Genomic DNA, 24,184 nt, shown 5'->3' with positions numbered 1-24,184 from the left:
GCCCCTGCTGCAGCCTGGAGGGGTGCACTGAGACCCCATCTCTTGGAGGAGCAGGGCGTAGGCTGGGACGTGGCATGTGACAGAAAACAGACCCACACACTCACCACCTGCCACCCTCCTGTCCTCCCCAGGACATCAAAAGTAATGCCAGCTGGCCAGGGGGCCAATGACCTTCAACCAGCCCTGTGGGAGGCTAGGACCCTGTGGGGGCGGGGGGTTGGCTACTTCTCCGGAGTCTGGGCTCCGTGCAGGAAGGGCCTGTGGGGCTGGAGGCTGAGAGGGCCAGGATGCACCAGGCTGGGCCCTGCGGGATCCTGGGGCCACGCTCACCCTGTACCCTGCCCCATCTCCTTGAAGGGGACAGGCTCTGTCCAGGGGGGGCATGCCCAGACGGCCCTGTTCTCAGAGCAGACCAGCTTCTGCAGGGGGTCCCACGAGAGGCCGGGCCCCAGAGCTGCTCCCCTGGGAGAGGAAGGGCCCCGGTACTGCTCCCCCTGGGTTCCCCGATGTCCCCCCAGCCCAGCCTCACACTCCTCCACACCCCGTTCACACCCAGGACTTCATCACACTGAGCGAGCTGGCCCCTCCTGACCAGGCCACGCTCGAGGTCGGGGGGGGGGGGGCCTCTGTCGAGGGACCTCTGCCCTGGCCCCCTCCCAAGCTGGCAGGAACTTCCTCCTTCATTTTCCCAACCAGCAGCCAGCACCCTCCCCAGGAAGCCCACCGACTTCCTGCTGCCCTCGTGTTGGCCCTGTCCATCCAGAGTCACGGTGTGGGCCGGATGGAGGGAAAGAGCAGAGCACCGACTCACCAGGGCACCCAGGGGTCGCCAGGGACCAGACACCTACCCAGGTTGGGGGCCAGGGCTGGGCGTGGAGCCCTGCCTCCCAGTTCTTGGGAAGAATGGCAGCCAGGCTTGCTGGGGGGACCATGAAATCAAACTGACAAGAAAACGTGATTAATTTGTTGCTTAAAGAAACAGTCACAAAGACTTAAAAATAAAACAGCTACCTTCCCCTTTAATTAGAAGCGCTGTCTGTCCCTGCCACCCAGGGGCGGTGCACCCCAGCAGGGTGGGGAGGGGGGAGCTGAGGCCAGCTCTCATCCGGACCCTCCTGCCTGAGGGGCACTGAGCCAGCAGGCTGCTGGTCACGTGGGGGGACGCCAAGCCAATGGCAGGAGAGTGCCCTGGGCAGGACTAGGTGGCACCTCGCTATCAGGGACAGGGCTGCTGAGGAACCAGGGAGCCACAGGCTTGAGAGCTGTCCTGGGGTCAGGGGTCCCTGCTGCAAAGAGGGCCCTGACCCGGGACGGCCAAGGGACAACTCCGGGGCAGGGCAGGTCATAGCAGGTGCTCAGGATGGGACGCCTGGACCCAACCCCCACACTCGGGGGGCCTCACGCCCAAGCCTGGGGGCTGTTCCTGCAGCTGTGACCTGCGGGCACTGGGCTGGGAGCCCTAGCCCAGTGCTTAGCAGTCACAGCGCCCTCAGGGCCCGAGTCCCCGGCTCAGTGAGACTGGAGCCTCTCCAAGGAGCCACGCCAGCTTTTCCAGGACGCCGTCTCTCCGCCTGGGCGCTGCCCCCAAATCCCGGTGGCACTAGAAGCTGCTTCTCCCCTCAAAGTGGGCACAGCAGCCCCTGGCACCAGCCTGGGGGAATGGCTTAGGGCGGCTGTGAGCGCAGAGCCACTGGGCTCTGCTGGACCCAGAGCAGAGGGGGAGGGGAGGACGAGGGAAGACAGTGCCGGCTCTCCTTCCTCCACAGCACCCCTGCCCTCCACTCTCCTTCCTCCACAGCACCCCTGCCCTCCACTCTCTTTCCTCCACAGCACCCCTGCCCTCTGGCTCTCTTTCCTCCACAGCCCTGCAGCACCCCTGCCCTCCAAACTGGGGTATCCTACAGCCATGGACCCAGGGACCTGGCGAGAGCAGCTCCGCCTGGGGGTTTATTCCGCTGAGGTTCTGGCTCTGCCATGTGGACAACTGACACCCGCGCCCACCCCCCCCCCCGCCCCGCGCACACCCCCACCCCAGAGTCACGCCCAGAACCACAGGAACCAGGGGGGAGGGGAGTCCCCGCTCTTCTGTCCTGGGGGCTCCCGTGTGCCCCCCATGCACACACACACACACACACACACTCCCAGCCTGGCCACAGCAGTCCTGGTGGGGCGGTGGGGTCCCCAAATGCCCCAGTAAAACCAGGCCCAAGCCATCACTGCCCACTCTGGGGTGTCCCTCAGCTCTGGGTGAGCCCTCCGGGAAACCGGGAGGCAGCGGGTGTCCCTGGCAGGACTGCCCTGTCTGCAGAGATGCTGCCCCACCTGGGCCGCCTCAGGGGCGCCTGGAGGATGAGCCACGCGGCTGGGCCGGGGGTGGGGGGTGGGGGGTGAAGAGACGTGGCACCGGCTCCCTGCTTCTCAAAGCCGCCACCTTCACATGCGCTGGCGTCCCTCCACTGGCCGTCTGCTCCCGACACACAGGACCCGTGCGGGGACCCTCGGCTTCAACACAGACCTCCCTTTACAAAAAAGGAGCAGAACTCATTTTCTGTTTCTTTCTTTTTCTTTTTGGTCTTTAAAGTGACAGAAAGGAGACAGGAGCAGCTTCTACAAACAACAGGCTGTTTTCCTTTTGAAGCCCACGCTCTCAGAGTGGCCCCCTCCCTGGGCCCTCACCCCGAGGACACCCTGGGCCCCTCTTTGGGAGGATGGTGGGGGAGGCTGGCAGGTGCCTGGTTCTCAGTGCACGCTGAGGGCGAGGGGAGGGGGCGCCCGCACGTGCAGGCTGGTTTCTGGAAGCCTCCGGCCGAGGGCAGGCCTCACCTCTCGGTGCCCCAGCAGCCAGGCCGCAGCAGGAAGCGCTTGTGGCTCCTGGAAGTTCACAAACCACAGGAGCAAAAGCCTGAGTCGGGGGCGTAAATACACAGAGGCTCCTCCCCCCCCACACCTGCCCCCCAGGGCCCCCCAAGCAGGCTGGCCGGCGTGGGGCTGGCACACTTCTGCACGCTGTGGCCAGAAGGCAAGTGGCCCCTCAGACAGCATAGGGGACGTGCAGGGCACCCCCGAATCAGAAGCTCCAGGAGAACAGCCACACCCTCATCGTCGGTGACCTTGAGGGAAGCAGAGAGGTTAAGAGGTTACCTTGGGGTCAAGTGCTGAGGGACAGGCCCCCGGGGGTCTGACCACCAGCTCAGAGCACCCGCTGCGGGGCTTTTGAGCCTGTTCCTCAGGCTCTGTGTCTTGCCAGGGACCCCCAGGGACCCCCAACTCCCACCCACCCTCACCACCTCAGGGGCCCTGTCTCCCTGGTGCCATGTTGTGTCTGGAGCCCACCCCCGCTCCGCCCCCTCCCCTCCCCACCGTGGCCCTTCCACCTCCCGGGGTCCCAGACTTTCCCAAAAAAGGTGCAGAAGACTTGATGACCTGAAAGCCCAGACTACGGGGCCCCCCATGAAGTACTGGATCCTTCTGGACACCCACGGCCGGGGGGCTGGGGGCGCTAAAATGGTTGTGCACCTGGCCCTGGGGCTCACAGCTCAGAGGGACCAGTGTATCATCGTCAGGGTGTGTGGTATGGATACCCTTTTGGTTCGGGGGCACCCCCGGGGCTGAGGGCACAGACCCTTGAAGGAGAAAACCCTTCCCAGGTCCCCAGACAGCCATCCACGAGCAGGCCTGGCCGCAGGGGTGGCCGGCACTTCAGCCCAGGGTCCGGCCACACGCCGCACAGAGATGGCGGCCGCCCCCTCGGGAGGGGGGCCGGCTGGGGTCTGGGACCGCGGGCAGCGTGGTCTCTGCACTTTAGTGGCGGGGGGTGCACGTGTCGGGTCTGCAGAGCCACACGGGAGGTCCTGGATGTCCAGGGAAGGGCGTCCAACAGGCACGGGACAGTCCGGCCAGCCAGGGGCTCCCGGACAGGGTGCCTATAGGGTGCAGACGGCAGCTCTCCCATCAGGAGGACCCGCCCCCGCCCCATGCTCTTGGACCAAACAAGCCGAGATGCTGCTGCACCTGCCCTCGCTCAGCCCCCCAGACGGAGCTGCCGCCACAGGGTCCCGATCGCCCTGGGACCGCCGTGCTGGGAGGAAGGGCAGCCGCCACCGGAGACCCTGGCCGTGTGTGCATGCGGGAGTGTGTGCGTGTGACTGTGTGTGCACGTGTGCGTGAGTGTGTGTGAGGGGGGAGAGAGAGGGAGAGAGAGGGGAGAAGAGAGAGAGGAGGAGAGACAGCCAGAGGGAGAGAGAGACAGAGACAGACCAGCACAGCCGCAGGAGAGGGACGGCCGGACACGCCAGCCCCACCGGCGCACTGGGTCATAGGAGACCCTGGAGGCGCGAGGTCTCGGCGAGGCCTCTTCACACAGCGCGTGCGCGGTCTGGAGGCCCCGGGAGGTGTGGCCTCTCCTAGCTGGGGACAAATTAGTGAGGAGACCATAAAAGCTAAGCAGCCAAACAATGAGGCAAATTCAACTCTGCAGAGAAGAGAGATGAGCAAATGTGGAACTTACTCGTGGGCATCCGCACACGAGCTGGGGCTGTAACACCAGCACCGCCTCTGGATTTAGACAAATAACCCCGTGTGCGCGCTCGGGAGCGTGCATGCGTGCGCACGTGCGGTTGTGCGCGCGCGTGCACATGGGGGGTGCGGCAGGGGAGGCGGGGTATAAGATTGTTCCATCTTCGTCTTGCACAGGAAGAATGTCCGTGAACGACGCCCAGAGTGTAAAATCTCACAACAAGAACCAGCAGGAAGAGGGCATCCTTTGGGACATAAATTCGTTCAGACACTTGTTATCGCTATCGGCCTTTTAAAATTTGAATATATGTGACACCGACACAAACAAAACTTAACTGGAAAGAGACGCGCTCAGGAGCGCCTGTGACGCGGAAGGAGCATCGAAGCCCTTCTCCATTTACACGGAATAAAAATTCCCGGGACGCAGGGCCACACAGGGAAACTCAAACACCCTCGAGCTGGCTCAGCCGCCGGCCCCGGGCTCCCCTGGCGCCGGGTCAGACCCCCAGGCCGGCGCGTCCACACCACACCTGCCCCGGGGGGCTGGCCTGGACGCCCCACGGGTCCCAGACAGGTGTCCACGGTTGGTGGCCCTTCCCTTCAGGATCGCCGAGGCTCCGGCACTGTCCATCCAGGTCCCAACCCAGCGTCGGGGCCGAGGAAGAACCCTGAGGCAGAAGGGCTGAGAGCCGCCGCCTGTGGCCCAGCTGGGTGGGGGGAGGGGGCGGTCTGTCCTCTCCTACGCGGTGACCAGGAGAGAGGCTCTCCCAGCGCTTCAGCAAACCAGACCACACTCATCCGGACACAGGGTTTGGGGGGTCGCCAGTAGGCCCCCGGGGGGTGGTGGGTGCAGAGAGGGGACGGCAGGGGGCGCATGAGGCTGGAGATGACCGCGGCCCGGTGGTCAGGGCTGTGGGGGCCATCACTACCGCCGCCTCAGAGATAGGGGGCTGAGGCTCAGCGGGGCTCCACTGCCATCCAAGGTCACTCACCTGAGCTTTGAGGTGAGGCCGCAAACCCAAATCCCCAGGCGGCCAGAACAAAGAACCCCAGACCAGGCAGCCTCCCTCCGTCCTGAACAGACATTTGGAATCGAGGTGTCTCCAAGGGGGAGCCCTGTCTCTAAAAGGCCTGAGAAGGGGACCCCATGAGGCCCCAGGCCTCCTGGTCGTGGACCCCACCAGTCAGCTGGACGTCGGGCTGAGCCCAGGAGCAAGGGGCCCCGAGGTGCTGGCCTCTGCTGGCAACAGTTCTCCCGAGCCCAGACCTGACCACCCACCCCGGCCCTGACCATACTCCCTGCAGGGAAGGCTGTGTCCGGAGGGCTCCACGGTCCCCTTGCTCCCCAGGGAGGAGGCCTGGGCAACATACACTCAAGGGGCAGAGGTTTCTGACTTGGGGTGGCAGTCCTTTCCCTGGCCAGGGAGAGGCCCTGACTCAGGGTCCCCCAGAAAATGTCCCCAGAAGATGACCCAAAGTCACCGAGTCACAGGCGGTGTGCTGACCCCAGTGAGCTCTGCCTGGGGGGTGTCCCAGGGAGGCTGGGTGACAGGGACAGCCAGTCTCCATGGACATGGAGCTGGAGGCCCCCCGCCACCCTCCTCACAGCTGTTCCCGCTCTGGGCAGACGAGGTCGGGCCCCAGGTCCTGCACCGCTGAGGACAGCAGGTCCCACCCAAGACGACGTGGGAAACACTGGCCAGATCACAGCCCTTGCACATACTCGTCCCCCGGCACTGTTTTCTTTCCTCTGTCCCTGCTCGGGAAGCAGCTGTGACCACCCGGGCCGCACGGGGGATGGACAGCCACCCCGGGCAGGGGTCCGGCCAGCCCCACCTCCGTGATCGAGGAGCCGAGTGGCCTCGGGGACACCGTGAGGAGGGGCGGGGGGCTCTGGGGAGGTCACGGCCAGTCACAGTGGGAGCTGCTGGGGAGCGAGGGGCCAGCCCCACCTGGAATCGCGGAGGCCGCACGCCGCCGCCCCTCTGGGTGCTCACATCGGAGGCGAGCACGCTTGCTCCAGACCCGCGCCGCCTGGGGAGAGACCTCAACCTGCCCAGGCCCCTCCCCGCCAGCAGCCACGACCTTTGGAGAGGTCGTGAAACATCCATCAGCGCTGACCCTGGTTAGAAAAATGCACAACAGGCTCGAGAGGAGGCGGCCTCCCCTTTCTGTCTCGGGCGCCCCCTGGGGTCTTCAAGGCGCCCCGTTCCCGACAAAGGAAACAGCGTGGTCCTGGTCTGTCCTAGTGCCACGCCTATGCGGCTGGCCCAGAGGCCCTGGCCCGCCGGCCGCTCCACGAGACAAGCAGGTGTTCTGAGACATCTGGAGAAGGGGGGTCCCCTGCCCCCTCCTCCACCCACCGGCCAGGCCCACCCCCTCAGCACACGCAGAGCCTCTGCCATCTCACGTCTTTCCCCCAAAGCCCAGCGGGACCAGCCCATTCCTGGTCATGCAGGGAGGTTCTGGGGGACCCCCCCAAAGACCCCTGCCCCTCTGTTCCTCCCACCCACCCCACCAGAAAATGTGGGAGCAACGAGGAAGGCCAGGGCGCTGTTCAGGCTGCTGCTGGCGGTGACGGCACACAGGGCAGAGCTGTTCTTCCCCGGGCTTCTCGGGCAGGAAGACGCCCACCTGCCCTTCACCGCCCCCACCCGCCCTGGCGTCTCCGGAAGTGGCCCTGCGCCACCGCCCCCACCTGCCCTGGCGTCTCCGGGCAGGGCCCTGCCTCTATCTCCACCATGGAAGTGCCCTGTCTGGCTCTCACTGGCCCCAGCTGACCTCACAGAAGTGTCCCCCACGGGGCCCCGAGATCACCACCACGAGCCCCAAGGTCAGCCAAGGCCACTCTGCCGGCCCAATTTGCTGGCCCCCCAGTGACTGGGTCCGCAGCTGGGGCTTCCCGGAGGGCTCCCCTCCCCCGCACAGGGCTTGGGCCGCGTGGGCAGAGGGCTGGAGCATGGCGCAGGCCAGCCAGTGTGCCCAGGGGCTCGGCCAGGATGGGGACATGGTCTCTGAACATGGCCACCAATACCTACTTGGTGTGGCCGCAAGGACAGGGAGGCACAGGGAGTGGGGACGCTGCTTTCGCCCAAGCAGGGAGAGGGGGCTACATGTCTGTGCCCGCTTTTGTCGCAAACGCTGGAGGATCAGCCCACACCGGGGGCGCCAGGGCAGAGCCAGATGTCTCCCGATGGGCCCGGTCGCACCGCTGTGACATGGCCCTCGGAAACGGGCAGGGAATTGCAAAACACAGCGAAATATAAAGACAGAAACATCTATAAAAAGAAAGAAGAATGAAATGAACAGCCCTGACTGGACTCTGAGGTCGTAACAACCAGAGGAAGCAGCTGCCCGAGGACTCAGGACGAGGACTTTGAGGCGGAGCCCCCACCCCACGGACAAGGAGACGCTGAAGGAGACCTTGGAGAAGCCTCACTCACCGCCCGGGAGCAGCACGTCTTCCTGCTGTGTCCCCAGGCGTCACACGGCTGACATGTTACAGGCCACATCCATGGTACACGCATAGCTAACATGTGACGTATTATATGCGCACGTTAACTTTTCCATACAAATTAAGACCATCGACCCCTGATAGGGATTAGGGGCACTGACCCCGGCACAATAAAAACTCCATGTAAAACTCTGACTCCCCCCAGAACGTCCCTACTGACGGCCTGTTGTTCACTGGAGCGTCACCACCAACAGAGTCAAGACGCATCTTGTGCGTCCTGTGTGTCACGTGCTGTGTTCTTACAACAAAAGCAGCCAGAGGAAAAGAAATGTATGAAGAAAACCGAAGGAGGAGAACATTTTACACTTACAACGTGCACAGCACTGCTGTGTCCGTCGGAAGACATCCGTGGACAGGAGACCTACGCAGGTCAAACCCGTGTTGTTCAAAGGTCAACTCTACGTGAACTTCATTAAAAAGCAAGATGTTCAGTATAAGAGAACAGGGCCGCAAACACAAACGTCCAGGAAGTAAAAATTCTGGATTAGAAAAATCAGTGTTGGGGCGCCTGGGGGCTCCGCCGGCTGAGGGCCCGACTTCGGCTAGGGTCATGATCTCTCGGTTCATGGGTTCAAGCCCTGCATCAGGCTCTGTGCTGACAGCCCGGAGCTCTCTCTTCCCGTCCCCCCTCACACTCTCTCTCAAAAATAAATAAACATTAAAAAAATTAGAAAAATTCAGTTTCAAAGTCATGATTTCTCTTTTAAAGAAATTCCCAGGTCCGCCTGGAGACAAGGGGAAGGGTTGCCAGCTGCCCTTCCCAAGAGGGCCCCGGACCCTGGGGAACGGCCGCCCCGGGTCTGGGTGGGAAATGAGCCGCAACCCAGGCTGTGCCCGGAGCGTGGCCGCGGCGTGGGCACCGCTGAGCCGAGCCTCCAGCATGCACGGCCGGAGTCAAGCACGACCCCCGAGGCTGTGCGAGACCGCTGGGCACTCTGCGGGGTGCTGGGGGCCAGCTGGGCCAGCTGCCCTGCAGGCCTGTGTCCAAGGTCACGCCTGCCCAGAATGTCACCGCAGGGTGCCGAGGAACGGACCAGGCAGCGAGTCTGAAGAAAACGGGGCCCTGCTGGAGTCCAACGGCACAGGCGTGTGGCGTGTGGGCCCTTCCCCGTGCGCCCCTGGACCTCTGACCCCGGGGCAGGTGCAGAAGCTGCGTGGAGCTGGGGGTGGGTATTTGGAGCAGGTGAGGGCGCGGGGGGGGGGTGATTAGAAGCAATGACATCCAGGGTGATGTGTGCCCTCACTCCGGGGCAGCCCCTCCCTGAAGTCAGGAGAAGCCCCCACACCCCAGGACCTGCTGCAAACACCCCCCCACCCGTGAGTGTCCCTGCACGGCCTCGCCCCTGCTCCCGCCCGCCTCCCCGCACCCAGCCCTCCCTGGCCCTCAGCGCTGCCGGAAGAAGGGAGCGGGAGGAGGGTGCTGGCAGCGGGCGGTGGGACAGGACTGACTCCCACAGCAGGCTCAGCACTGCCAGAATCACAGGCCTCGGATTCCTTCGGGAACAAATAATTACAGCCTTCACGGGGGACCGAGGTCCCTGAAAGCGGTGCAGGGAGTCAGCTGAAGACCCGTCTCCAGACCAGAAGCGGAAGCACCTTTTCCTTAGAGCTGGGAAAAGCGAAAAGCCGGCTTGAGGCTCGCAGCCCCAGGACCCTGCTCTCGAAGGCCCCACAGAGAAGGAGGGCGCGGCCCTGGACACGGGGTCTGGACGCCTCGGCCCAGCCGGCCCAGCACGCGGCACCTGTGCGCAGACTCCGGCCTGCAGGGCCGCCGCCCACAAGCACGGCCTCCCTGGAGGGCGGCGGGTGCTTCTGGAACAGCACCACGCAACCCGCCAGCTTCAGCACCAGCGGGCCCGTCCCTGAGCCCAGCCCTGACGAGGACGAGGCTGGGGACCCGCTGGTGGACACACAGGCCCCTAAACAATCTGCCGACCAGACAGGAGGCGGCAGTGGGCAGCTGGCCCCCCCCAGGACTTCAGGCCCCACCCCAAGAGGGGACGTCACCCTGTCACCCTCGGCAGGGACGGTGCCGCGGGGTGGGCACATCAAGGGCTCTGATGAGGACACGCTGGCTTCCCCGTGCGGCTGTCCCGGGGGGCTTGCGGGAGGGGGCAGAGGAGGCCAGACACTGAGGAGGGGAGGCGCTCAGGAGCCCGGGCCTCCGGAGGGAGCGCGGCCCAGCGGACGCCTGTGGTTCGGGCTCCGGCCTCCAGAACCAGGACAACTGATTTCTGTTCTTTCCAAGCCCCGCGTGCGGCTGTGGGAAGCTGCTCTGGAGGCTAAGGCTGGCCCCCCGCACGCCGTCCACTCCGTGAGGCAGGAGCCCCAGTGCTCGCGGCTGCCCACCCCCCGCCCTTCGAGGGGGCTGCTCTGTGACCTCGCAAAGACCCCTGCCTCTGACCCCACATGGCATTCTGCCCCCCACAGCACCTGGCCCCCGCCTCAGCGGAACACCGCCCACAGCCCGCCCCCCACCCCGCTCTGCCCAGCGGGGCCCCTGGCCTCGGGCCCCCACCACTCCAGGCCCCTGGGGTGCCCTCCCGGGGTGGGGTCTGCAGGCTGGACAAGGTCCCATCCCACCCACACGATCTCACCTTCCTGCCTGTCCCCATCTCGGGCCCTGGCCGGGCCCCGTGCCCAGGCACCCTGCTCTGCGCTGCTCCGAAGTGTCCTCCCCTCCAGTGGCCATTCCCTGGGGCCTAGATCATTCCTAGATCTGTGACTCCAGGTCCAATATTGCTCTGAGTGCTGGGTCCCAGGTCGCCTCCCAGCGAAGACTCAGGCCCTCAGACACCAGCCAACCGGGGCCACTGTCCCCTCAGGGAAGGCACCATGGTCCCCAAGTTCCAGGAGCTGACACCCAGCATCCCTCACTGGTCTCTTCTGGCCTCAGACCTCCGTTCCCTGCTCTGTCCCTCGTCCTCCATGTGTCCCCATCCTGGCCCCCGCTCCTACCGTGCCTCCCCTCCTGCCCTCGCCCCCCACTCTTGACCCCATAGCCAAGGGCCCATTCACCCCTCTGCCTGACATGCCCCAGTGGCTCCCTCTACTCGCAGGACGAGGCGGCAGTGCCAGCCTCAGCAGCCCCAAGTCCGTCTGCCTCCTGCCCCACGCTGCCCAGTGGAGGCTTCCTTCTGCCACAGGCCACAGGCACTCACTGTCCTTTTGCCTATTAGCTCACGATTATCTCACCGTTCTGCTCTCAGCCATATGTCACCACTTCCAGGAAGCCTTCCAGGATACCCGGTCCAGGTCAGCTTCCTCACCAGATACTTTGCTGTGGGGCCCTTGTTCCTTCCCAGCACATTCCTGTGTGTGATTATGCACAGATCTGGGGACTGTGATTCACAGGGTGAGGCCCTCATGTCGCTGTGCACTCTCTGTCCCCCACCTAGCACCCCGCTCAGCCTTCTGTGGGCAGGTGCCACGCTCAGGAGCAGTTACCACCACCTGTCAGGCTGGGGGGCTGGCCCTGCGCTCTCGGGCACCGCTGCCCCCTGCAGGCCAGTCAGCTCTGGAGAGGCCTTGCCCTCTGGCCAGTGGAGCCCCTAAGGCACGGCAGTTGGCAGGAGGGTGCCGGCCCCATTGGCCAGGAGCACAACCCGGTCCCCACCCCAGGATGCAGCCTGTGGCAACCTGGGAGAGGGGACCTGGGAGGAGCCAGGAAGGGTGTGGTGGTGCCTCCAAAGGCCCCCAGGGGACTCTTCACTCACCACCCAGCCCAAGGGGCAGGTGCTCTGGTCACTCCGAGACAGAAGAGGAAAATGAAGCCGAGAGAACCTAGCTTGCCGGGGCCAGAGCAGCCAGTGAGCAGCCATGACCGGCTAGGCGGCCCTGTGCCTGTCTCTGCAGAGGACCGCTGTGCCCTGTCACCGGAGCCTGGCCAGGCCCCAGGCTGGGCTCTCACCGGTGCCCAGGCCACCAAGGCCCAGGATGACTCGGTGCTTCTCCAGAATGTTCCTATGGACAGCCCCCCTCGCAGCTGAGCCTCCTGCCACGCTGCAAGCTGGGGCAGGGGAACCTCTCAGGACCAGATGGCCCCGGAGAGGAGCGATGTCACGGCATGTGCTGGACCCTCCCTGACGGGGGCCGGCCAGCAGTGCAGGTTCTCTCCAGGGCTGAGGGGCTCGTGGTAAGGGTCCTCGGGGCTGAAGTACCCCCCCCAACCACTGCAGGCCCACCGACCCCCTCCCAGGTGTGCCCAGGTGCGAGCGACCAACACTCTCGGTGCAGCCACGCCCCCCCCAGCATCTTCCCCAAGTTCCGGGGGCAATCCTGCACCGGCCCCTGCCACACTGGACTTGCCCGGAGATGGCAGTGCCCAGCTTCCCCTTGAGGAGCAGGCGACCCCGTTCACCAGCGCCAGCGGGCACCCTCCTTGGGGCATGATCTCCTGTCCTCCTAAAACTAAACTAAAGAGCCAATCAGGCAAAGCAGTTCCGTGCTTTGGGGCTGAAAAGACCCAGTGTCCCACGCTCCCAGAGCCCCATGCAGTGCTGGGGATGGCGTGGGCACAGTTCCGGAGCCAGAGGACAGAGACAAGGAGATGCTCAGAGATGGGCAGAAACAGAGAGGGAAAGAAAGGCAGAGAGGAGAGGGAGGGGCAGGAGTGGGGAGCAGCGGGTTGTGGGCACAGGCCCTACAGCCGGCAAACCTGTCGGGCAGGATTCTTCCCTCTGCTTCCTGGTAAACAGAGCCAGCCCTGAGCCCCCAGGCCGCCTTCTCCCAGCCAGCCCCTGCCCGCCAGGCCGAACTGTTCCTCCCCCACCCCAGGGTGGGCTCTGTCCCCCGTAAGTGCCCATCAGGGATCGGAAGGTCACTCTTGAGGCCTGACTGCTCACACGCCCTTGCAGACCCCACGGGCCCACACGCGTAGGGGAGGTGCCCAGCCTCCACACTGGCCCCAGACCGGCCACAGGCAGGAGGGGCCTGGTGAGCAGACAGGCCGGGGTAAGGGGGCAGCGGAGGGCACACAGAGGCAGGACCCCACAGGGCACACGCAGAGCGGGAAGATGCCCTGGGGGCGCGGGGGAATCTGACCTTCTCCAGACCCCTCCCCACAACCCCACGCCCGGACACGAAGACCTGGAGCTCACGGGGCTGTGCCTGTCAGGGAAGGACAGTTGTATGTCCCCGAGGGGAAGCTGTGGACCCCTGGGAGTCCTCAGGGCCCTGACCCGGCTCCAGGCAGGAGGCAGGTAGAGGGAAGGATGGGGATAGGCTTCAAGAGTCCTGGCGGGAACCCTGCCCAGGTGCATCCCTCACCCCTGCTTCCCTGACCCGAGGGCCCCCCAGCACACGTGGCGCAGCAGGGAGGGGGCCGGAGCCCCACAAGCCCCTCCCCAACCACACATCGCCCTGCTGAGGCCTCAAGGCCCCAGCTGGGAACCCGGCAGCAGACAGGTGGACGGGCAGGTGGACCAGACCGACAAGGTCAGCCAGAGGTCACAGAAACGGAGGCAGAGGGCACTCCTCTGACAGCCCTGCCCCCCACCCCCCCGCTTCTGTGGGCATGGGCTGAGGGGCCAGGAAGAGGGCCCCGGTCCGACCTCCACAGGGGCCCCCACCACACACACTCTGGTCCAACGCAGGCAGCCTGACAGGACCTGCCTCCTCCCGTGGGGGCAGACGGAGAGGGGAGTGGGCACCGCGGGGTCACCAGCAGGGCGAGTGACCGCTGGACACACCCCACTACCCAGGCCCCAGAGCCAGCGGCACCGTCCAATGGGAACGCACCCAGCCTGATACCCTGCTCAGTGCCCACAGACATGCTGCCTGGTGCCACCCCAAGCCCAGGCAGGGACACCCCCCAGCCCCATGGGGGCTCCTTCTAAGGCCTGGAGGGGAGACACTGGCCCAGGGACAGACCCCAGAGGGCCTGACGGACACAGACCTGGGAGCCATGCACCTGCTGACTAAGGCCACACAAGTGCCACAGGAGGGCAGGATGCACTGGGGACAGGGGCGAGAGGAGGGGGTGACCCTTCAGAGTGAGCAGAGGAAGCCAGCTCCCCCAAACCTGCTTCTTCTCCAGAGGCTGATAAAGGGGGAGGGGGATCCTTTGAGGCACTTTGGAAATGGCTGCAAAACACCAACCAGCCCTGTTCTCCGCACGGCGGCCGCCGAGCCCCCGACGCTGGCGCCGTGGAGCAGGACCGTCTGCCCAGCGGCCGCCCTGCGAGCTGCCAGCCGGAGGGCGGAGGCCTCCCAGCAGAGCCGGGGCTGCCCTGGTGCACTCACCTGGTCGGGAGCCTGGCTTACGTCTCAAACTCGGTTAAGAGCTCCCTGATCTCCGGGGCCACGTGCTGCGCCGCGCTCGCGGCCTCTGTTATAGCTTTCCGATACATGCCCTTCTTCTTACGGTTAAATCTCAGTTTGAAAAACTCAGAGAAGGGGGAGAGTTTGGCAGTAGACAAGAACGACGTAGTCGGAGAACCAAACCACGAGACTTTGGCTTCTTGCCAGGAAGGCTCCCCGTCCTCCTTCTGGCTAAGACTGATGTCAAGGACACGCGCCGGCCACCAGGGAAAACCATGAATCTTACCCCACACGATGTCCCCCACGGCCACGGTCCTGCCGTCCTCCGTAACGCACTTGGAGACGCTCTGCGTGTGCAGCCTGACTGTCAGGGGCGGGACCGTCGGCCTCGCGTCCCCGGACGCGGACCTCACAGACGCTCCGTCGCCGGCCAGGCCACACGTGTCCGGTGATGGCACTTCTGAGCTGGAGGATTTGGACTCGTCCAGGCTGTCGCCACTCCACCTGGACTCGCGGGCGCAGTGCGTCCCCCTCCTGGGGCAGGTGGCGAGGAAGGCCAGGCCGTCTCGCTCGTGTTCACCCTGGGGACACTGCTTGAAGTCGTCATCCTCGCCAGAGCTTCCGGAAGACGAGTCCACCGGCCCACGGCGGGGGGAGCAGTGGCCCGGGAGCGAGGGTGAGCTGGCCGGGGGGCCTCGCCCGTGGCCATTGAGCGCCTCCACCAGCTCGGCCCTGTAGATGGGCTCCCGCTCCCCGGCCCCTGGGCGGTGGGGCTTCAGGCGGATCTTGGGGGGTGGCAGGCTGGTGCCCGGGGGCCCGGGGCGTGTCAGCTTCAGCTTGGGGATGGAGGCGGCAGGCCCGCTGGGGTCCTGGCTGCCACCGTGCGGGGCTTGGGCGGGGCAGAAGGGCTCGAGGGACCCGTGCACGCGGGAGGGGATCTCCACGACCTCGCCGGTGCCCTGCGGCGTGCTGTAGGAGATCTTGATGGCGGGGCTCCGCGGCACCCGGGCCCTGTCCTCTCGCTTCCCCTTCTTGCTCCTCCTCGCAGGGGCCGTGGAGTCGTCGCCGCTGGCGCCACCGGCCGGGTCCTCCAGCTTGCGGGGCTCCTTGTCGAGGCCAGGCCCGCTGCCCACCCTTCTGCGCGGCCTCGGGGCTCCCTGGGGGGCAGGGCTGGCTTCGGGGGGGCCTAGCGTGCTCTTGCACTTCTCACAGAGCACCTGGCGAGGCCGCAGGCGGATGGGGCTCAGGGCCAGCCGGCCCATGTCACGGTTGCGGGACAGACGCCGACGTGTCCTCTTGATGGTCCGGGGCGGCGGCTGCGGCACCCACTGCTGGTAGGTGCTTCTTAGCCAGAGCGGGGGAGGGTAGGGGGCACCTTCAAAATACGGTGGGAAGGGGGGTACAACCGGTGGGGGTGGCCTGGGATCTGCAGTCTCGGGGGGCTGGTCCCCGCTGGGAAGCGGTGGGGGGACTGTTCCCAGCTGCATCGCCTCTGCGTCCTGCTCTGTGGGGGTCTGGCCGTGGCAGCCGTTGACTGGGGGGTCCTCGGGCTGGGGCAGCGGGGCAGACAGGGGCAGGCCGAACAGGCCGGACCTGGCAGGGGGAGACAGAAGGGGAGAGTCAGGACGGGAAGGATGCCGCTGCACTGGGTCCCCGGGGGAGGCAAACACGCCCAGGTGTGCGCCACAGGGGACTTTCGGGGCGAGGCACATGCTCTACGCAGCCTCCTGACCAGCATGGTGGCCACCTCTAGGGTCTGCAGGGCCCCGATGTCCATATCTTGGTTCGAGGTAACAAGGAGAACACAGGCTCCCAGCTGGAGACCTCCCAAGGCCCTGGGGCAGGCACGAGGGCCTGGGGGGGGTGGCTGCTCCGGCCAGCGGACCCCGTTCACGGGCCCTGTCCACCTTCTCCCTCCCCCCTGAGGGAAGACCCCAAGCAAGCTTCCTGGAAGACCCCTAGTCACAGGGCCCAGGACAGCCATAGGACCTGGGTCCGAGGTGCTGGCTGTGCGGCGTTGGGGGCGGGGGGGACCAGCAACGCCCTCCACAGGCCAGAGAGGACGGGAGTCAGCCACTAAACCAGAACCCTGGGCCTGGAAGTGAGGCGGCTCCCTCCTAAATGCTGACTTGGTCCCAACTGTCCCCACAGCCTTTGGGTGAGAGTGACACCCACCCCACCCCTACCCACCACAGCCGGGGAGGACCACCCTCCTGCCCGCACCCCAGGCCCTTCCCGCAGGACCTCTCGCTCCAGGACGGAGAGGGGGCCAGGCTGTGTCGACGAGGCTCCGAGACCCATGGGGAGGGGACACGAGACGGTGGGAGGCCCACCTCCCACGAGGACGCACGGCCAAGGCCAAGGGCACTGCGGCACCCCCAGGGCTCCGCAGCGGAGCCTGTCCAGCCGGGCCTGCCCTCCCCACAGGCGGCCTCCACTCAGACGTCTGGGCACCTGGGGGTGTTTCGTTGTTGAAGTCGGTGGTCAGCGCGCTGTCCCCCTGACCCCATGCGCTGAAGGTTGGGAGGCCCCGTTTAACTCACTGCGACCCCCGTGAAGCAGGAAAACACTCCCTGCTCCAAACAGTGGGAAACAAGGCGGAGGCTGCTTTTGCTAAAAGCTGTCACTTTCTGCGCACGGAGACAGACCCGTGCCAAGTCAGGGGGAGCACGGCACTTCCGTCAGCCATGAACCTGACCGGAGTGCAAGCGAGGACCGAGCGCTCTGCCTTTTCTATTTTCAAATGGTTTCTCCACGTACTGTTCTTGGGAAGAATCCGGCCCGCGGCACAGGAGCGCGGGTCCTCGCGACCACCAGGTGGACGAGTTAACGAACACGGGTCACACCTGCCGTGTGGACACTGCCCCCGTTTTGTTCAAGTCAAGATCATGGTAAAAGCCTGGAAACTACGGCCTTCCTTTCCTATCAAGTTTCTGTCTAAGTGTCCCCCCGCCCCCACCTGGTCTTTGTGGGAGGGGCAGTGGGTGGGGGTGGGGTTCACATTCTTCTCCTTATGACCAGAGTCCTCAGGCCATGGCCACGTGCCCCAGGAAGACTGCTCCTGTCCTCTGTGTGGCCAGACAGCTGACCCATAACCTGTAAGTGTGAGCAAGGGGGCCGAGGGGGAGCAGAGGGCCAGCCTGGCAGGGAGCACCCAGCCACGGGCCGCAGTGGGGCACCGGCTCCCTCGGAAATGGGATTCTGCTCTGGGGCGGTAGCGGCCATGGTGAGCCCCACCCCCTCCATCCTCTGCTGGGCATGTGGCTCCTCACGTCTCCCATGGCCCAGGACGGCCAGGCCACCCCCTGGGCTGCACGTGCTGCAGCCCCTGGGGCCACAGGCCCCGCGTCCCGCTGACCAAGAGCGGTAGGGAGTCCACTCCCTGGTGCTGGCCGCCTGCACTAGAGGATTTCCACACGCGGACGGGCTGGGACTCTTGGGGAACAGGCACCCCAGGTCATGCCCTCACCTGGAAAAAGGGCTCCACAGCCTGGCACCGGGCACACGGCCCCCATGGCCCCAAGAGCCACCACCGGTTTTTGGAAGTCAGGGTTTACTGGCGGCAGCCACAGGTGCTCAAGTTCGGACTACCCTTGGCTGCCTTCTGGTCCCCCCCGCCCCGCCCCCCAGCACTGCCGAGAAGCCGGGACAGAGGACAGATGCCAGGCCCAAAATAGCGACCATGCAGCTCTCTCAGAAAAGTCTGAGGGGTTCCAGGTGTGGGAGACAAGGCCCGGCCCAAAGCTGCCCCCACCCACACCACGGTTGTGACCCACAGGCCGTGTCACCAAGCCTGCCCTTGCGTTCCCAGAGTGGGGACCGGACCCCACACTGCAATCAGCACCTGGTTCTTTCCCTTCAATAAGCACCTCATGGGCATTCAAAGCAGCAAAAACTCTGAGCACTAAACACATGTGCTCACACCAAGGCACACACATGTATGCACACGTGTGCAAACAATGCACTCACATGTGCACGCATATGTGCACTCACACACGTACACGTGCTCACATGTGCATGCATACACACATGCATTCACTCACTCATATACATGTGCACGCACACACGCATGCATGCACACACACATACCCGCACACGCACATTCACCCTGAGCTTCTGGGCCAGTGTGCTCACTGCCCCTTGCTGTTAGGGGTGTCAGGATCCCCAGCGTGGAACCGTGGCCCCCCATGCAGAGGCCTCAAATGAAGGGGGTGTTGGCAAGGAGAAAGGGGAAGCCAGGAGGGCCTCACCCCACCCCCCCAGCCGTGGGCCCCGCCAGAGGGTGACATCGGGAAGAGTCGCAGTGCACAAAGCCCCCAAGGAGCCCCCCAAGGGACAGCCTCAGCCCCAGTGGGACCTCCAGGATGTCACTCGAGACTGGCCCCTCGCTGCGTGGGCACGAAACAAAGGCCACAGTGAAGGTCCCAGAACCTGAGAGGAAACCCTATGGAGGTCTACAGGCCCAGGGACCCCACAGGCCAGGAGGGCCACACAGCAGAGGGCATCCAGCCCTGGGGCCTGCAGGGTGCTCCCAAGGCTCCCCAAAGCCCACTTTCCGCCCCCCTTTATAGGCCCTCAGTGTGACCAGGGCGTGCTCTTGTGCCCCCCTCAACTGCATCCCCACTGCTGCTCCCAAGCTCCTCTGCTGCCACCCCTCAACTCCCCACCCATCCCACACCTGTGCCCCCTACCAGCCTGCCTGTGGGGGTGCAGAACCCCTCCTGCCAGCCGGGGCCCAGGACACCCCAGAAGCCAGCCCCCTGGGCAGGTCCTTTCTGTCACCCAGAACTGTCTTCCCTCCAGAAGCTGCCTCTGTGAGCTGAGGGCAGGCTGGCCCTGGGGCGTCTGCGGTCTCCTCTGCGGGGAGGGGGCAGGGTGTCACTCCACCCCCATGGCCCTGAGGCGGTGCTCCAGGGAAGCCCCTCCCCCCACCCCGTTTATGACACACCTCTCAGAAGTCCCTGCATGTTTACGACAGTCCCAGAGACCTGTGCACGTGCCCAACGGCACGGCTGTGGACAGTGCCCCCTCCCTGCCCGGGTGGGTCGAACACAGCTTCACAGAGGCCGCAGGGCCCAGGCCGCGCCGGCGCCTGCACCTGCCCCGCATGGGGGCCGCAGCCTCCGGGTGGGGGGGGGTGCGGAGGGAATGGCGGGGTCCCCAGATGTCAGCTGAGCCTTAGGGACGGCCAGCAGCCCCAGCCCGCGGCCCTGTGACTTCGAAGGCTGCCGCTTCCTCCCGGTGGCCCGTGCCCTGCCCAGGCCACACCCCCAGCTGCCTGGTGGGTAAACAGCAGCCAGAGAAGGGTTCACCCCCCAGGCGGCAGGCCAGCCCAGTGAGCACACAGCACCTCCCTTCCCTATTTACCGATGGCCAGGGTGCTGAGGGGGGCCAGGGCACAGAGAAGGTTTGGTGACAGCAGGGGTCTGGGCTCAGGTCAGCTCTGCTGCCTCCAGGCACAGACGCAAGCTGCTCTCTGGGGGAGGCATCTCCCCACCCCGCCTCCGGTGGGGTGACCTCAACAGGACTGGAGGGCACGAGGCATAGCAACACCACAGGCTGTGGTCTGCCTAAAGGGCCCACCCCCTCAGCGAGGCCAGGCTGTGCTGACATTGGCACGTGCCCAGGGACGGAGGCCCCGGCCAGCCTGGCAGTGCCCCACAGGTGATGCCGCAGGGCCTTGGCAGGCGAGAGAGCTGGGGCGGACGAGCCAGAGAGACAGCCCCGCAGGCCCAGGCGCCCGCTGTCCCGCCCTCTGTGCTGAGGGTCCTTGCCGGACCCACGGGCCGCCTACCCAACGATGGGGTAGGTGTGTGTGAGGAGGGGCCCCAGAGTGCCTGGCTGGCCAAGGTCGCCATGCAGGAAACGGGGGACCCTGAGGTGAGAAGCCCAGGAGATTCTGACGGGGCTCAGACTCAAAAGCAAAGCAGTTCTTCCCCCAAATCCCCACTCTGCTGAGAAGAAGCCATGGCCATCTGGCACGGACACCGGGGCCCAGAGAGGAGCAGCCTGGCCTGCAGTCCTTGGCAAGACACCAGCGGCCGGGCCTCAGCTCACCCACCCTCCCCAAGGTCTCACCCATGCAACCAGCTCAGCAAAGCCCCGGAGCAGCCGGCCCGGGCTGGCGCCCGGCCAGGAGGAGCCGGCCGGCCGCCTGCCAGAGCTCCCGGCCTCCCCTGCGGCCTCTCGGCTCTACCCACCGGGGACCCAAGCATCTGCGGAACCTGACGGCGGCCTCCGACCCCGGCCAGGTCCACGCGTGCCCCGGACCCTCCCTCCTTGTCCTCGAGCTTGGGAGAGGCTCCCCCAGTGTCCTGCGCAGAGGTGAGAAAACGTGGCTTCTGGAGCAGAAACACCCCTGGGGGCCATCCCAGGAGCCCGCAGCCCCCGGACAGGCCTGAGCCCCAGTGGCGAGGCCCTCCCTGGCCGGGCTCCCCCTCTGCACGTTGGTTCAGAACGCATACGGCAGGCTCTCTCCTCTGCAGCCAGGCACACGGGGAGAGGCAGGAGCAGGCTGGCTGGGAAGGCAGGGCAGCCTTGCCAGGCCTCCAGGGTGTGGAGGCCTCGGGGCCCACTTCTGCTCAGGGCCTTGGGGAAAACAGGGAAGTCCCAGCCTGGACACCAGAGTGACCCCTTGTCTAGGGCCACACATGGGAGGTTATCCTCCCCCATGGGTAGACTCCGGGTCTTGGGGACAGGCCACGGGGCCAGGCTGTCACACCCGGCCCCCAGAGTCCCAGGTTCAAAGCTTTAAGGGACCACCAGCATCATCCCAGTAAAGCTCAGCTGACCGCACCCTGTTGAAGCCATCTGAGGGCTCCCCCAGCCCACCCCCTGCATCACCTCCACCCTGGCCAAGTCCCTTAGGTGGCAGCTGCCTGCCATCCCCAGACCCTGCCACCCTGTGACACGCTGGGCACCCCTGGCCCCTGAAGACAAGCAGGATGTGCCCAGCAGGGCCTGGACCTGGTGTCCAGCCTTGTTCGTCCAGTGAACCATCACAGGACCGGCCACCAGTGGCCAGGCCTCCCTCCTGGACAAGGGGGTAGGCCTGGGATGGAACGGGGGTGCCCTCCTGCCGGGGTTCCTGACTGGCTGGAGTCAGGAGAGGGGTCACAAAGGCCCAGGAGGCTTGCACGGCAGTGCACCCTGGATGACTCACAACTGGGGAAGTTGGAAAAACACCAACTCAGAGATGAAGGCTGGGGACCTCGCTTGGCCATCAGGCCTGACGGGGCAGCTGGCCGTCAGGACTCCTTATTATCCTAGAGACCATTTCTTCCCCACTGGGGCCAGCCTCAACCAGGGCCACCCCAGCTGGGGGACCTCAACCCCAGGGGGACCCCAAGTCACCCACAAGACAATGCCCACACCCCCCTGCACCCCAGCCTGAAGAGTCAGGGCAGGCCTGGGCCATGTGCATCCTTGCTACCCCAGAAGGGAGCACAGCCTCGCCGGGAGCGGGGGGACTCAGCCCAGGTACACAGGGGGCCGTCAGCGAACGCGGGTGAAGGCCAGGAGGGCAGGCACTCAGCAGCGGAGGACCTTCCTTCAGAGCACACAGCAGCCTGGCAGCGGGTTCCAGGCGCGGGTGGGAGGCAGCTGCTGAGACCTCGGGGTCTCTGTGAGCTCGTCCTCCTGTGAATATCTGGGCACGAGAACCCAACTCCCAGGGGGCCCTGGGAGGGGGTGCCACCTCCCAAATGCCTGGAGAGTGACACTGCTCACTGGGCCCTGCTCCGGGACGGGGAAACAGACCCTCACGAGGACCCTTCCCCTAGGAAGGTCCACCCTTGCAGGGGCCTCGGGCTCCCGGTCCCCCAGGCTCTGGAGGCGGCTGCGGATGGCAGTTAATGGCACGTGCCTGTGCCCAGCTGTGCACCATGGGCACACTGGCAGCTGCGGCCTCACTGCCCCGACAGACCCCGTGTGACCCCGCTGCTCTGGGACCCACGGGCCCCCGGAGGTGGGCGGCCATGTGCAACCGGGGCTCCCAGGCGCTCCTCCCGGCCGGCCAGTGCCCACCCCCAGGACAGGGCCTCTGCTGAGCGGCCCTGCCACCGTCACACATGGGGGAGGGGCAGCAGGCACCCAGGAGGAGGAACCGGCCCTGGGGTAGGAGGATCCGTGCTGAGGACACCGCAGCCCAAGACCAGACACCCGCTGCCCACAGCACCCCGGCGGGCGGGAAGCTTCCAGGAGGCCCCACCTGACGAGCAGGCCGTAACGGGAGCACTGAGCTCTCCACACGGTGGGCAGGGAGCCGAAGGCTGGGTGAACCAGAGGTGGCAAGAGAGCGGGAGAGGGTGGGTAGGGGCAGCCGCAGGACCACGCCTTGGAGGGCTAGAGGCACGGGGGGATCTTGGGACTCCCCCCAAGGACGAGGGGCCAATTCCAATCAGAAGGAGCCACTGCCGAGGAGAACGGCACCCACCGTGGCCCTGGCTCTGGTCAGAGCCAAACGTGGCCGTGGCGGGGCTGACACCCACGGGAATACGGCTGAGGATGCCAGCGTGGCCTGCTTCCTTCCACGGGGCTGGGGGGGCAGCGGGTGAGGGGTGTTGGTCTCTACACCCGGTTAGCCACAGCCTCCAGGAGGGGAGCCCAGGTGGGGGCAGAGAGAGGGGAGTGAGGCTGCCGCCTCGGCAGACATTCCCACCCACAGGTCGGAGGGGGCCCACGGCCTCCCTGGTGCTCTGCTGGGGAGCCCAGGAAACCGAGGGGGGATGCCTCTGCTGCAAGTCCCCCTCTCCAGAGAGGAAAGGCCAGGCGGGGCTGTGCAGACAAAGCCTGGGTCCAGCCTGCAGAGCCCCGGGAGCAGGAACGGCTCCGGGCTGGCAGTCCTGCCTGAGAGAGGAGGTGCTGGCCATCAGGGGCAGGGGACCTTGGCCACCTGGGGGGTACAGGCTTGGTGGCTTCCAGGTGGCCCTGCTGCAGCCCGCGCCCCCCACCCCCACTTGGTCCCGCCAAGCACTCTCTGTGGTAGCCAGGGCGGAGCAGGGCGACAGTCGCAGGGAGGCCATATGTTAAATCACATGACTGGTGCATAAATGGCTTCTGGCACATCTAATGAAGAGATAATGCCAGCGGGGTAACTGTTGAACAGTGATGGTCTTCCTGCCACGTCCACACCGGCGCAACCGAATCTGGGCTTCACGAAGGGAAAAAGTTGGGCCTCCGCAAGGGGAGCCATTTACTGCTCTCAGCTTGGAGATAAGGCCCAGCAGGAGCACCAAGACATTAGTGCCTGATTAATGCCTAATCATTTATCTGCGCGACAGCTCACTACCATGTGACACTGTATCCAGGAGACTCTTCCTGCTGCTGAGTCCCTCCAGCAGGCGCACCTGTGCGTCTCAAGATGATGTGCCCCCAGGCCTGCCCGGGGACCCCCTTCCAGCCCGGAAAGCGGGGCTCCGGCGGCCCCCGCCCCCGCTATCTCCACTTGTACCTCCTCTCTCCCCCACTGCGAGGGGCTCCTCTGTGGGAGGCAGCGCTCCGCGGGTTAAATCCCACCGCTGGGCACAACTGCTTGCCATCAATCCAAGCCTCAGCCCCCGAGTCGCTCCTAGGAATCTGGGGGGCTCAGGGCAACAGACAGGGCACCCCCACTTGTGAGCGACCGGCAGGGCACAGCAGGCGCACATCCGAACCCACTCCCCCGCCACCCCTCAACCAACAATTCTGAAAACAGCCAAATTCAACAGTGCGTCTGAACAAAGAAAAGTGCGTTAATTATGGCAGACGTGCGGAGTTCGGGAGCCGGCGGCACGCGGCGGCGGCGCGGGGACTCCCCCTGGGCGCCCACCGCCGCTCCCGCCCCGCAAGTCGCGACGACTTTGAGAGGCGCTCTGGCCCCCGAGGGGCGTCCGCGCGCTCGCGCCCCGAAGCCAC

General features: G+C 65.6%; 1 protein-coding gene across 1 annotated transcript in view; it reads right to left on the bottom strand.

Moving 5' to 3' along the window:
- Positions 1–2,544: 2,544 nt before the first annotated feature.
- PWWP2B (PWWP domain containing 2B) overlaps positions 2,545–24,184 on the bottom strand; it is a 24,855-nt gene continuing 3,215 nt past the window's right edge. Inside the window, exons 5-10 of the mRNA XM_029920693.1 lie at positions 22,725–22,826; positions 22,500–22,560; positions 21,853–21,938; positions 19,658–19,721; positions 14,273–15,883; positions 2,545–3,110 (exon numbers count right to left, since the gene is read on the bottom strand). Coding sequence (XP_029776553.1) covers positions 14,290–15,883; positions 19,658–19,721; positions 21,853–21,938; positions 22,500–22,560; positions 22,725–22,826 — 1,907 coding nt within the window. The 3' untranslated portion in view covers positions 2,545–3,110; positions 14,273–14,289. The remainder of the gene's footprint in view (positions 3,111–14,272; positions 15,884–19,657; positions 19,722–21,852; positions 21,939–22,499; positions 22,561–22,724; positions 22,827–24,184) is intronic.

The sequence above is a fragment of the Suricata suricatta genome, chromosome 2 (genome assembly GCF_006229205.1).
Source record: "Suricata suricatta isolate VVHF042 chromosome 2, meerkat_22Aug2017_6uvM2_HiC, whole genome shotgun sequence".
NCBI lineage: Eukaryota > Metazoa > Chordata > Mammalia > Carnivora > Herpestidae > Suricata > Suricata suricatta.
This window is presented reverse-complemented; position numbering and strand designations above follow the sequence as displayed.